Source organism: Dermacentor silvarum, chromosome 2, assembly GCF_013339745.2.
Source record: "Dermacentor silvarum isolate Dsil-2018 chromosome 2, BIME_Dsil_1.4, whole genome shotgun sequence".
Taxonomy (NCBI): Eukaryota; Metazoa; Arthropoda; class Arachnida; order Ixodida; family Ixodidae; genus Dermacentor; species Dermacentor silvarum.
Window position 1 is genome coordinate 239,565,419 of NC_051155.1, and position 13,396 is coordinate 239,578,814.

Sequence of the window (13,396 nt, forward strand, 5' to 3'; positions counted from 1 at the left end):
CACACGTTTCAGCTTCGCTGGTTAACCATCTTCACGGAGAGGAAGGGCCGACAAAATTTTTTCCTGCTCCTTAACCTCTCCCACTGCACCGCTCCTGGTGTGCCCTAGCGGGATAATGCTGAAAAGCCCATCTTTTCGGCCCAGGGCCGTGCTTTACGGGCTTCGCGCAGCAACAATCTTGACTTACAATCCACAAAACGCACGAGAGAGGAGGTGTCTTCCCACTTACAAGAATGGCACTACTTTAGTTTTTCTTTTTTTTCAAGGGCTCTAAAAAGCTCGCCTTCGCGCGTAGCTTTCGCTGCCAGCGTTTCCCGGTAAAAATTACGGTTACATAAGCTGCAGTTGCCGGGAAGCGTGAGAAAGAGTCAGGGATCTTTGAATGCTATCGAGTTCCACTCTTAAAGGCGAAGCTTAAGCATCCTACAAATTTTTATACTTCATTTTCCGTGAGAGTCGTATGTAACTCACCATTGTGTCTTAAAGTTTGTGTATATGGTGCACGCGCAAATAGCGCAATTTTCACGCATTGTTGTGCATTTCAAAACACAAAATGTTTTACTGTAATTAACTTTATTCAAGCAATAATGTTCAAGAGTGAAACCTCTACGACGTACTTGAAGAGCAGCAGAGTGAATGTAGATTGTTTGTACAATTCTGCCTACTGGTACTTCTTGACATACGCTTCAATCTCCTGACACAGTTCCCAGACTGCGTCTTCCAAGGCAGGCCATTCTTCTGCAGGGGAGGCTCCAGTTGTAGAAAGGAGGCGTTGCAGTTTCATTTTCAGCAACGAGAGGTGCTGTTCTTCGTCTGGTGCTTTGTTGATAGTGTCATATTGCGCAGGTCTGAACAAGGCGAAGAGCTTCTCCATGAGATCGCTGTGGGCTTTGTTAAACTGCGACTTCAGAGATTCTAACTGCCGCTTTACAAGAACAGCGTGCTCCCCAACCGCTTCTCGGAGCTCGCCAACTTTAGCTTTAATTTTTTGACCGAGTGTTTGAAACTTCTCTTTCAATGTTCTCGCTGTTTCCTTCAGCGTGTCTATCACGCTTACCTTGGGCGCACTGTCTTCAGCCACGTACATGGCTACACCTGTTTGTCCTACGAGCAGCTCTCGCACCTTTTGCCGTATCTCTTCGCGCAGCTCGGCGATAACTTCCTTAGTGCGCTCCAATTTGTCCTCAGTAAGGGTTCTAACATCTTCAAGGAATTTAAGAAGCTTTTGTCGAATTACATTTAATTTTTCGTAGATATTAACGGCTGTTACTTGGAAAGATGCATATGCTGCAGGCCTAAAAAGTTCGAAAAGCTGCTTTTTGAGATCTTCCCTGGCCAGTTGAAGCTGCGAATAAAGGTCCTTAAGCTGCGCCTGGATCAAAAGTGCGCGCTCTCCAACAGCCACCTTAAGCTCAGCAAGTTTGGCCTTGATCTTTTCTCCAAGGACAAGGAATTTCTCTTTCAAAGTAAGAGCAACGTTCTTCAGCGTATCGGTAACGTAACCCTCTTTGGCATCGTCATCGGACGCGTAGTAGAAAGAGGGTTGGTCCTTGGTTCGATTAAAGTAGAGCCCAACCTGGTACCTGATTTCCCTACGCAAGCTTTCAATCTTTGATTTGACATCATCAAACTTTTCCTGTCCCTCATCCAGTTCCTTCAGTAGTACAGCCAAACGCCACCTGAGAGAGAACATTCTTGTCGCTAAAGAGAGCGCCCTTTCCGCCAAAGGGGAGCTCCTCCGTATTTTGTCTTGGTCTTTGTCGCTTTGTTTGGTGGCATTTACTTTTTTACCAAGAAGTTCCTGAATTTTCTCTCTGATGTCGCTGCGCAGTTCCTGGATGAGCGCCTTCAACTTTTCCCACTTCTCGCCGGTAGCCGACTGAACTTCTTTAAGGAACTTCTCAAGCTTCTCTCTTAAATTGACAAGGGATGCTAATATTTGGAAGGCATTACCATCGGAGTCCGAGTATCTCGCAGGGCTGAAGAGTTCGAAAAGCTTCTTTGCAAGTGCGTCACGGGATTTCTTCAGCTGCTCTCCGAGAGCCTTGATTTGCTCTTTAACTTGCTGGGCGTGAACTCCAACAGCTTCCTTCAATTCTTGAGTCTTGTTCTGTAGCTGGCTGCCGATAACGAGGAACTGATCCTTTAGTGTTCTTCCAATGTCCTTGAGTGTATCGACGATGTAAGCCTCGTCTTCGTCATCCCCAAACCCATCGATAGCCGCGTAGGTGGCGGGAGCACTGGAACCATGGAGAAGCTCTTGCACTTTCTGCCTGATCTCGCTGCGCAGTTCCTGGATGAGCGCCTTCAACTTTTCCCACTTCTCGCCGGTAGCCGACTGAACTTCTTTAAGGAACTTCTCAAGCCTCCCTCTTAAATTGGCAAGGGATGCTAATATTTGGAAGGCATTACCATCAGAGTCCGAGTATCTCGCAGGGCTGAAGAGTTCGAAAAGCTTTTTTGCAAGTGCGTCACGGGATTTCTTCAGCTGCTCTCCGAGAGCCTTGATTTGCTCTTTAACTTGCTGGGCGTGAACTCCAACGGCTTCCTTCAATTCTTGAGTCTTGTTCTGTAGCTGGCTGCCGATAACGAGGAACTGATCCTTTAGTGTTCTTCCAATGTCCTTGAGTGTATCGACGATGTAAGCCTCGTCTTCGTCATCCCCAAACCCATCGAGGGCCGCGTAGGTGGCGGGAGCACTGGAACCATGGAGAAGCTCTTGCACTTTCTGCCTGATCTCGCTGCGCAGTTCCTGGATGAGCGCCTTCAACTTTTCCCACTTCTCGCCGGTAGCTGACTGAACTTCTTTAATGAACTTCTCAAGCCTTCCTCTTAAATTGGCAAGGGATGCTAATATTTGGAAGGCATTACCATCGGAGTCCGAGTATCTCGCAGGGCTGAAGAGTTCGAAAAGCTTCTTTGCAAGTGCGTCACGGGATTTCTTCAGCTGCTCTCCGAGAGCCTTGATTTGCTCTTTAACTTGCTGGGCGTGAACTCCAACGGCTTCCTTCAATTCTTGAGTCTTGTTCTGTAGCTGGCTGCCGATAACGAGGAACTGATCCTTTAGTGTTCTTCCAATGTCCTTGAGTGTATCGACGATGTAAGCCTCGTCTTCGTCATCCCCAAACCCATCGATAGCCGCGTAGGTGGCGGGAGCACTGGAACCATGGAGAAGCTCTTGCACCTTCTGCCTGATCTCGCTGCGCAATTCCTGGATGAGCGCCTTTAACTTTTCCCACTTCTCGCCGGTAGCCGACTGAACTTCTTTAAGGAACTTCTCAAGCTTCTCTCTTAAATTGGCAAGGGATGCTAATATTTGGAAGGCATTACCATCGGAGTCCGAGTATCTCGCAGGGCTGAAGAGTTCGAAAAGCTTCTTTGCAAGTGCGTCACGGGATTTCTTCAGCTGCTCTCCGAGAGCCTTGATTTGCTCTTTAACTTGCTGGGCGTGAACTCCAACGGCTTCCTTCAATTCTTGAGTCTTGTTCTGTAGCTGGCTGCCGATAACGAGGAACTGATCCTTTAGTGTTCTTCCAATGTCCTTGAGTGTATCGACGATGTAAGCCTCGTCTTCGTCATCCCCAAACCCATCGAGAGCCGCGTAGGTGGCGGGAGCACTGGAACCATGGAGAAGCTCTTGCACTTTCTGCCTGATCTCGCTGCGCAGTTCCTGGATGAGCGCCTTCAACTTTTCCCACTTCTCGCCGGTAGCTGACTGAACTTCTTTAAGGAACTTCTCAAGCCTCCCTCTTAAATTGGCAAGGGATGCTAATATTTGGAAGGCATTACCATCGGAGTCCGAGTATCTCGCAGGGCTGAAGAGTTCGAAAAGCTTCTTTGCAAGTGCGTCACGGGATTTCTTCAGCTGCTCTCCGAGAGCCTTGATTTGCTCTTTAACTTGCTGGGCGTGAACTCCAACGGCTTCCTTCAATTCTTGAGTCTTGTTCTGTAGCTGGCTGCCGATAACGAGGAACTGATCCTTTAGTGTTCTTCCAATGTCCTTGAGTGTATCAACGATGTAAGCCTCGTCATCAGCGAAGTATCTCTCGTGCAGCCGCAGGGACCTTGAGGATGTAAGATAGTAAATACTTTAAATAATTGCCCTGAAGGTGGACACTTTCGTGATACTGCTACGTGACACTCGAAGAAGATTCTTGTGTTATCCAGACTATGCGATGATATTGCTTTGATATATGCCTGTATTTAACAAATGTCTAAAACACATTGTATTTAAATTTATTAGGGGATCTTCATTAGTGGGACACAGAGTACCTTGTGAACCGTGTGCCTAAGGTTTCACACAGTTCTATCACATGTTCGAAGAAAGACTGCACGCCAGGAAAGGAGTCTACATTAGGTCGTCAGATTTGAGGTAACGAAGATGATATACCTATAGAAGCGTAGTGACACAATTTAAACGTGATAACGCAATGTAAGTTAAAGCAACAGCAACGAAAGAATCAAGATCATCTGCTGCTTATTCACTATTGTAAAATTTAAAGTTCCCAGTGATATCACTGAGCAAGAAAGCACTGAAGGATAGGACGTTGACTGGATATTCCTTTCGCCTGTACAGCATCACTTCTTAAACGTGAGGCAGGGGTAAGAAAGGGAAATGAGAAAGTAAACACTGTCTTTATCAGAGCAAAATGTGCATGCACTGTAATGAATGGCAACAGAATGCTAACTAACCCCCGTTTCCTGCCTAGCTTGAACACCGAGTATTGTGATTATCTACTTGTTTTTTATACTTAAGGCGACAGACATAAAATTAGTAATGCTGAGTTCATAGCGAAAAAACATCAATAACGTTTGATGTGCTAAACACATGATACAATGCATTGTCAAACAATGAAGACATCAAGACTTGCTTTTGTTAAAATTTTGTTGAAATGTAAAAAAAAATGATCAGCAGAACGCATTGGTCCAAAGTTTGCGTAAGTATGCTTGTTCGGTTTAAAAATTCAAGAACATGACCCTGAACAACAAGTACATTTCCTCCTATATAAATAAGTACCATGCTCAAAAATTTGTATCACGCTTTTGTTTTCTTTTGGTTTTGTTATATAAGTGTCGACCTCCTAGCGACAGCTGGGTGTCGGAATTCGTCGAAAGCGTAGGAAATAGTGAATTCTAGTTTCCTTTGATGCGACCAGCTACAAACGCACGTCAAATATAGCGCGGCTTCTTAAAATAAAATGTGTGCATGACTGTTCCTCTACATGTCACAAAAATCGGCACTGGTGGTGGTCGCGTGGTATAAAAAACTGCTGACGCACGCTTCAGTCATCCTGGTGCAGTGGTCGCAAGTCGTGTTGCCAAAAGATAGTTGCGTATCACATTGACAATTCTTTCATAATTCACTTTACGCTTCTCGGCATAGGACGCAGGAGCTGTCTTCTCGAAAAGTTACGTGAATGTAGCTAGCACGACGAATTAAAGGAAAGCCCCCCTAGTCGCTACGACAACCCCATCAACTTCTCGCATCGCTAAAACAACTGACATCGACTGGTCGAAATGCAGCGCAAAGAAACAATAAAGTCACATATTGAAGGAGTGTTGACACAAATTCATTGTCTCCATTAATTTTCTTCAACGGAAGGCTATAAGCCCAATAATTGCTGTATAAAGCCTCGATTCTTCGAGAGCGCAATACAAAAAGTTGGAGGATGCTTAAACTTCGCCTTTAAGAGCGGAACGCGATAGCATTCAAAACTCCCTGAGTGCTTGTCAGGCTTCCCGGCAACTGCCACTTCCTTTTTTTCTCCACTTTCGTCTCTGCGCGCCGCTACCGTTTTACGCTGCCGAGGAGGCGAGCGCCATCCGGATGGCGTTTTCGCAAGTAACATACCCGGGCGCGCCGCTGTTGGTATACGGTAGAAATGCTGGAAAAGGGGTTTGTGTTTGAGTTTCCTCGTAACAGAATTAGGTTTTCTCGTACATTCAAATTACAGTCCGACGCTATCATGTCTGCAGGTTGTGGTTAAGTCGTACTTTACAATTATTCTGAGGGATATTACTTTGAGAAATTCAATTTTGTTCGCTAACGCATCTGCGCCATGCACGTGGAAGGCCTGCGTGGTCGGGGTGGTTCGGCATGATTTTCTCCGTCCCAGAAGCCGGCGCTTACGCCTTCACCGACGCCGACGCCAACGCCGGATTTTCTGCGACACGGGGGCTTTACGCTATCGCGTTAAAAACTAAATTACATCGACCTACGCCGCGTTTCAATGCGACCGGTTCGGAATACGCGCCAAACGCAGCGAAGCTTCGCACGTGCTGCAAGAGGTCGATTACGTCACGGAAACCGGGGTTGGTGATCACGTGGCAACACATACTACTGAAAGGAGCATCCACTACGCCATGACAGCGCCACCCAAAACTCCTTCCACTGAGCACGGGATAAGAAGGGTGACCCGAAAAGCAAATAATAGGACATGGTTGTCTAACGTGGAGACGCGCAGACTGAAGCTTCGAACGGCTGATTTGGCAGATAGCTTTCGACGATGCGGCCATTGCGGGGTCTTCAACTATGACTCCGAGCTTACTGGAACGCTCGTGAGTTCCTTATGTGATGTTAATGGGTATAATTTGGGCTTAAAGCTTCGTGCTTTGGGTTTTAGTTATAGATCTTTCCTTTCTCTACTTTTATTGAGTTAAGTCCTTCAGATTTCTCTGGCGCGGCATGTTGCTCCCTTCTATATTTGCTGTTACTTTCTTGTAACAGAGAATAAATTTTCCCGAGGCATCACACTACTGTATACAACCGCGATTACATAGAAAAAGCACCATTTTTTTGGCATTCACAGCTGTAAGTGTGATCCCTACTGTAAGCCTGCGTACTTCTGCATCGTCTTAGCTAGGATGTATTGTTCCAACAAACACTTCTCAGTCACCTTCAGAGTACGAGAGATGTTTTCCCATTACATACGTCAAGATGAATCTAGGCTGGTATTTACAAAGTCCTTCGTGTGCAAGAACAGTTCGTAAGAACAGGCGCCAACCAAAGGTCATAGCGGGCATATTATGAGTGCTGGCCGGTCGGCTTATAATAAGAAATAGCTCTTGTGACGTTGTGAATTCGGCTCCTGATTCGCTGGTCTCTGGATATATAATTACTAGGTGCCATTGTTAGTTCTTTTAACTGGTATAACGAGTGCTCATGTAAATGTGTAGAAATTTTTAGCGTTGATATTGCTTGTCGTTACTAACCACTCCTTCGCTCCCAATTCCTGATATTTCAGATGCGCTAGTGTTAGTAAAAAAAGTTAAGTAAAAAACTTGTTGCGCAACATACGAGCACTCGAACCAGGCCCCGTATTTACAAAAGAAGAAAAAAAAAACGAAAAAAAAAACGGTATATTTGCTAAAGCTGGTTCTAAATATGATGCTAACCAATCGCGATGTCAGACATATCGTTAGCGAAGGCAGCCTGCTGATAGTAAACGAAACTTATGAGCATACAAAGAAGAAGGAATTTCTCCAATTTTGTCTCATATTATTAATTCAAGATTTCCTATCAAAGAAAAAAAAATCTCGAAGAGCCTGTTTGATTTGAATGGCAGCAGGTACGCCACAATAAGAGGTAGAGAATTGAAGCAGTAACTTATCTTCTGTACACTACCATTACGATGGGTGCATAACTGTAAAATGAATGGAGTGGTACTTAGTGCTACTTTTAATTGCATTTACGCCACCTCGTCGGCGCACGTTCCTACTCAATAAAAAAATCAAACTGCACATTGCGCCCTTAAGTGCCTGGCACTTAAAATGGAATGCTGACGCCCTCAGAGGTGACGTTTCCCATTTTCTGCGTTTTACTGAAAGTTATGGCAGAGTAATAATATAATAATTACCATGATAATGTGTCCGTTGTCTTTCGTTAATGCTGCCCGCCCGGTAGATTCATGTCACGAATAGCATGCGCGTATCAGTCACATAGCGTTCTTGACGAGAAAGTAGCGAGTGCAGAGTGTTAAAGAAAGGAAACGCCCGAAAGATTATTGTTTGGGGGCAATGTATGCCCCAAACTGTGTAACAATTTTTTAGAGTGCAGCATTCGAGGTGATCGTGACGCATCTGCTTCATTATGACAGATAGGCCGCACAATCAGTAACACACTTGTCTGATCAAACCTATTATTGGCAAATGGAAGACCTGCTGTCGCCAAGAATGCTTCATCGACGTCATTTTATGTCAATTCCGCATATGACATATACATCACTCATAAAGTTTAGTTTAGTTATGAAGTTTTACGTGCGACAACCACGATCTGATTACGAGGCACGCCGTAGTGAGGGACTCCGGAAATTTTGACCACCTGGGGTTCTTTAACGTGCACCTAAATCTAAGTACACGGGTGTTTTCGCATTTAGCCCTCATCGAAATGTGGCCGCCGTGGCCGGGATTCAATCCCGTGACCTCGTGCTCAGCAGCCCAACACCATAGCCACTGAGCAACCACGGCGGTACTCATAAAGTTTCTACTTCAAAATGAAGAACAGCATAATTGCGATAGGGGTAACTAACCGTTGAGAGTCAATCAAATTTTGATATGTTCAGCTCTTGAAAGACAAACGTTTCTCTCTAAGTTCTATGCACAATAAATACCATTTGATGCTTATTTAAAGGAGTACTGAAACAAAATCGTTTTGATATCGCTTGACGTCATCAATGCACAGGTCGGTGTAAATAGTCGGAGCCACACTGTGATCGTCCTGATGAAAGCTTTACACGATGAGATAAAAGGTGAAAAAGGCGCAGCGCTTTCTGAGAGAAGCGGCAGCAGAGCACTAATTAATTCTAAAACACGAATAAAGGTACCAATCTGAAGAGTTGGAACTTACCCCGCATCGCATACTGCAGTGGCCACAGCAGAGAATATACATGAAACGAAGACAAAAACAGATATTGGTAGTAAGATAACGTGTCATAATAGATGTGCTGTGAAGAGCCCACCGACGAATAATTTAGATCCTTGAATTCGTGACACTTTAGATAGCAATCTAGCCATCATTTAAGGGGGATACATAGCCTTAGCATTTACTGCAAGGAAATGATTACTTTCAACCTGATTGGCTGCAGGGGCATCGCAAGACACATATACCGAATTCTTCCGCTCCGTGTTCGCGTTATAGTGTCACAGGCTGTTAGCATTCACTCGTGAACCTCCGACATCAAGAAAGCCTTTGAAGATGGTTCAGTACTTTATTATTTGTGTTGCAACATATTGCGATGCTCTCCTCTGAGATCACCAGTGATTGCTCGATGCAGTGCGCCGTTCCAGCGGATTGCATTCTGCTATAACTGTTTACACAGAAACCGGCGGTAGATTAGGTCACTGCAGTTTTAGCGTTTAATCTCGCTTGTAACTCGGATTTCCAGCTACACCATCGCAGTTAAGAACGACTTTGCTTGTAAAGATTACGTTCTGGCCGCTCGCAAACTGTAATAAACTGCAGTTAGCATCCTGGTATCAGTTTCTTGGTTCGTATATGTATACAGGGTGTCCCAACTGCCATGCGCCAATATTTAAGGTGCCTCGAGCGACCAGTCGCGTGGCCATTTCACGTGTATTCGCGGGCTTTCTTCACGCTCGGAAAAATACTTTTATGTAGCACGTATTGAGCAACCGAATGCTGTAACGGGAGTTTTTCATGTTGCTGTACAATTTTCTCATTGCCACTTTTCATGTAATTATAATATTTCAGACGTTGATTAATTAATTAGGACTAAATATGTAATTATTCAAACAATACTCTGTGTATCCCCAAGCGACGGCAATCAACATACCGTGGTTCTGTCCAGCTACGTGGCATTTGCATATTTTATATCTTGGTGCATGATAGTTGGGACATCCCTCATGTTTTCATTTCCTCTATTCTCTCCCCTCCTCCTGAAAGAGTAGGCAGGCGTTGTGCCCCTCTCGGTGGCAGTTGTCAGCTTGCTCCCTCCCTATTTCCTTCGTGTCCTTGTGTTATATGTACACAAACCAAATAATAATAATAATAATAATAATAATAATAATAATAATAATAATAATAATAATAATAATAATAATAATAATAATAATAATAATAATAATAATAATAATAATAATAATAATAATAATATAGTGACCAATTACAAAATGCTGCATTTTACGGTGCCTTCAGAACTGTGCCCCCTCCCCCCCTCCCAACCCCTCCTTTGTAATTGCTAGTAACTTGCTGAAATGAAATATTTGCTAAAGATAGATTCACACGACAGATCGGATCACTAATTCAGTCTGTGGTATGGGGGTTACACTACTCTGCGGCACCGAATCACGCTGCACACCTGAATGCTGATGTCTAGCTCGCTGCATGCTTTGCTTCGCTTCTGTAGAGTTCCGGTCATTAAACTTAATCTGTGGTTCCGTCCGTCCTGCTTGTCCACATTAATCGTATAGTCTCGGGTGAGCTTGCTTTGTGCGTCTGGAAGTGGCCGCTCGTCCGTATCAGTTAACTTCGAGAATTAGACAAGCTGTCTACACGTTACGTTTAGCTGTGCTCGCCATTATGCAAGCACTTACAATACAGACGATGTATTTTTTTTTCTTTTGCATAAAGTGCTCATACAGTTAAGTAGTGTGCATTTGTACGATCGTATGAACCCTTGCTCTATATATTTTCTTTACTTTTGCTATTTTCCTTTCTTTCCTATACTTTTGGTGTATAGCCAGTTCATGGAGAGCCAGTATTTCGTTACTTTCGTCACTAAATCATAAATAACACGAGTGCCAACTTGTCAAACTATAAAATGCTATAATACCGATGGCCTTCTCCTCAGAAGGTAGAACATTTTCGGAAAGAAACTCGGTGCAACTTACGGCTTGCCGCTGTGGCGAAAACGACCAGCGCGATGAAGTGCAGCCTCATCGTCTGGAAGAGAGAGAGAGAGAGAAAGAGAGAGAGAGAGAAAGAAAAAGAAAATGCGTCGGTGAGTGTTGTGCACGTGCTCAACCTCTGCACCGCTAACCATACTTGCACGTTCAAAGCGGTTCCAGTATGACCCAGCGCTCCGAATAATGCGGGCTGTATACTGTGACAGTAAGACCTTATGCTTAATGCCGAATGCTCTTAATGCCTAAAGTTCAAGCCTAATGCTTAAGGCTGGCGGTTGTACTGCTGTTAACACAGCCAGAGGCTTACTCATTTTACAAAGCACCTGTATGGATACGTATTCGAATGAGTAAAGAAGCTAACACTCGCAATCTTTTGCTTCAAGATAGACACATCTGTATTTTATATTTCTACTCGTTAGTTAACCTGTGGTGTGCTACTTCGAAACTGTAAATGCCGACCTCGGCTGTGTATTAGCTATCAGCGTCGAATATATCCCAATGGAAGCAGTTCGTGTGAGACGATACATTTCTGTGCTACTAAAAAGCGATTTGAAAGCATAAAGAAAAAGAACATTTAGACAACAATTTTTAAGTATTGTTTCCTTGTAGGAGCCAAAAAATAAAAAATAAAAAGAGGAAAAGTTAGTTCTGCGAGCAGTTATACACCGGAAATGGGAGGGCTTTGCAGTGAAGGGGAATTATGGAGATGCTCCAAACGGCGTTGTGAATGATTAATAATAATAAGAAACTCCACGAATAAAATTTGCTTCGATAAAATTTTTTATAATTAGATGAAAAATATACATATTCTAAAATGCGGTGTGCATGGCATATTTATTTGGACAGGTGCAGTGCACACTTTATGGCGAAGCAAGAACCGAAGCGCAAATTGTCTCAACTTTATCGCTCGTTTGATACTCGTACAACGTCGTTGTCGTATTTGCTTTAAAAGCGTTTTCTATACATGGTATGCAATCTTATAAAGTCAACAAAATGGGCATGTCTTTCACAGAAGGGGCAATTTTTGTTAAAAATCAGATACAGTAGACAGTAATGTGGCCCTTTTTTATGTACACAGAACAATTGAAATGTCTATTAAAATTAGAATACAAATTATTATGCAGTGTTTAGGGACTGTATGTTCTAAAGAATAAATTTCGGGACGATGCTCGCTTGAAATATATATTACTTTAAAACTATCATGCAGCCTCTCCTTTTCCACCGATGTTCCAATTTCAAACTGTGATTTCAAAAAGGTCATCAGAATGTTATAAAAAAAGTACCTGGACGTTACCTTCCTTGCGTCAACGTAGATATAGCATAATTAAAAAAAATACGAATTGGTAAGCATTGTAAAAAGAATACCCTGTTCACCTGAGGGGAATTGAGCAATTGTTGCGCATGTAATCGTTTGCAATAGTTTATGAACTCAGCTCATTTGTTTCAAGGAGTGCGCCTTCAAAGTCTATAGAAACATTCTGAGAGTAACATTTTTCAAAGCATAGTTACAAGGTGTAGCAGAAGTGCAGACACAAGGCTGTCCACTCTAAAAAAAAAAAAAAAAAAAAAAAAAAAAGGCCGTTCTCACGGTGGCCGTCAATTTTCGCCATCGCATATAATCCACTTCTGTGATAAGTCTACATTTTGCTGCCTTGGTGCCAGCACCGATCTGCTTATTGTTCGCCAAGTCGCCGAATAAACTGAACTTACTGACCCGACTCAGTAATCTATACTTCACGGGTTGCCTTATAGAAGAAATTTAGAACTGGGATGTGCTAGCTGGCAATGAGTATCGCGCTAAGGGCCTTGAGTGGCGAAGCTGCACGAAATGTCGATCCGCAGTTTTCCCGTATGACGTCGGGCACCATTCAAACGGCGGTGACCACTCGTGGTGGCATCAGTAGAATGGACGCAAGCTTTCACTGGCTAAAGCAGGGACGCCGGTCTCATCAAATAACACATGCACGAATTGAAATGTATAGATCCAAAAGGTTTGCATTACTTGAGATATATAATGAACTAGGACATGTCTGTGACTTACATGGGAAACGGAAATAGGGAATGTAAGAATTAGATAGACCGCCGCGTACAATTCTCAGACATCTTATAGTTGTATTCGAACAATGTAGAACCACCACCTGCTATATTGTATGCCCTCCTCTGCGTAACGAGACACTCACCAGGCCGTGGACCCAATAGCTGCACTGGCAAGCATCGAGTACGTACAGCTTTTTATATTCGCGCGTCGGAGGATCACAGCGCTGGGATTCGACGCAGCTGCTCTGCACGGCGATAAAGCTGGATCCGGAATCATGGCCAGCGAAGTTCTCACGGTCAGCAGCTAAATAATTCTCACCAGCTGTCCTCACTGGTCGAGCAGTGGCTGTTGGCTGATAAATATCACACCCTATTGTGAGAATTTCAAGTAAAATAATTTCCGTTTTTTAAATCTTGATTCCTACTTAATGAATCGAAATACGCACGCAGAATTAGTGTTCAAACGTTGAATGAGAGTGCTTTTTTTTATTGAAAA

At 43.7% G+C, this 13,396-nt stretch overlaps 1 protein-coding gene across 2 annotated transcripts; it reads right to left on the reverse strand.

Annotated features, from left to right (window-relative positions):
• Positions 1-559: 559 nt before the first annotated feature.
• LOC119442967 (GRIP and coiled-coil domain-containing protein 2) lies at positions 560-13,061 on the reverse strand. Of its 2 annotated transcripts, none has more exons than XM_037708059.2 (4): positions 13,044-13,061; positions 10,849-10,900; positions 8,846-8,858; positions 560-4,064 (listed from the first exon to the last, which is right to left on the reverse strand). In XM_037708059.2, the coding sequence occupies exons 2-4, from the start codon at positions 10,895-10,897 to the stop codon at positions 662-664; spliced, it is 3,465 nt and encodes a 1,154-aa protein (XP_037563987.1). In that variant the 5' UTR covers positions 10,898-10,900; positions 13,044-13,061; the 3' UTR covers positions 560-661. The 2 variants fall into 2 exon arrangements, with proteins under 2 accessions (XP_037563987.1, XP_049518441.1); XM_049662484.1 differs by lacking the exon at positions 13,044-13,061 and adding an exon at positions 13,002-13,016.
• Positions 13,062-13,396: the final 335 nt, after the last annotated feature.

What these genes read in the sequence shown, in the direction of transcription:
- LOC119442967 (XM_037708059.2), bottom strand. Translation starts at nt 10,897, where the DNA reads ATGAGGCTGCACTTCATCGCGCTGGTCGTTTTCGCCACAGCGGCAAGC.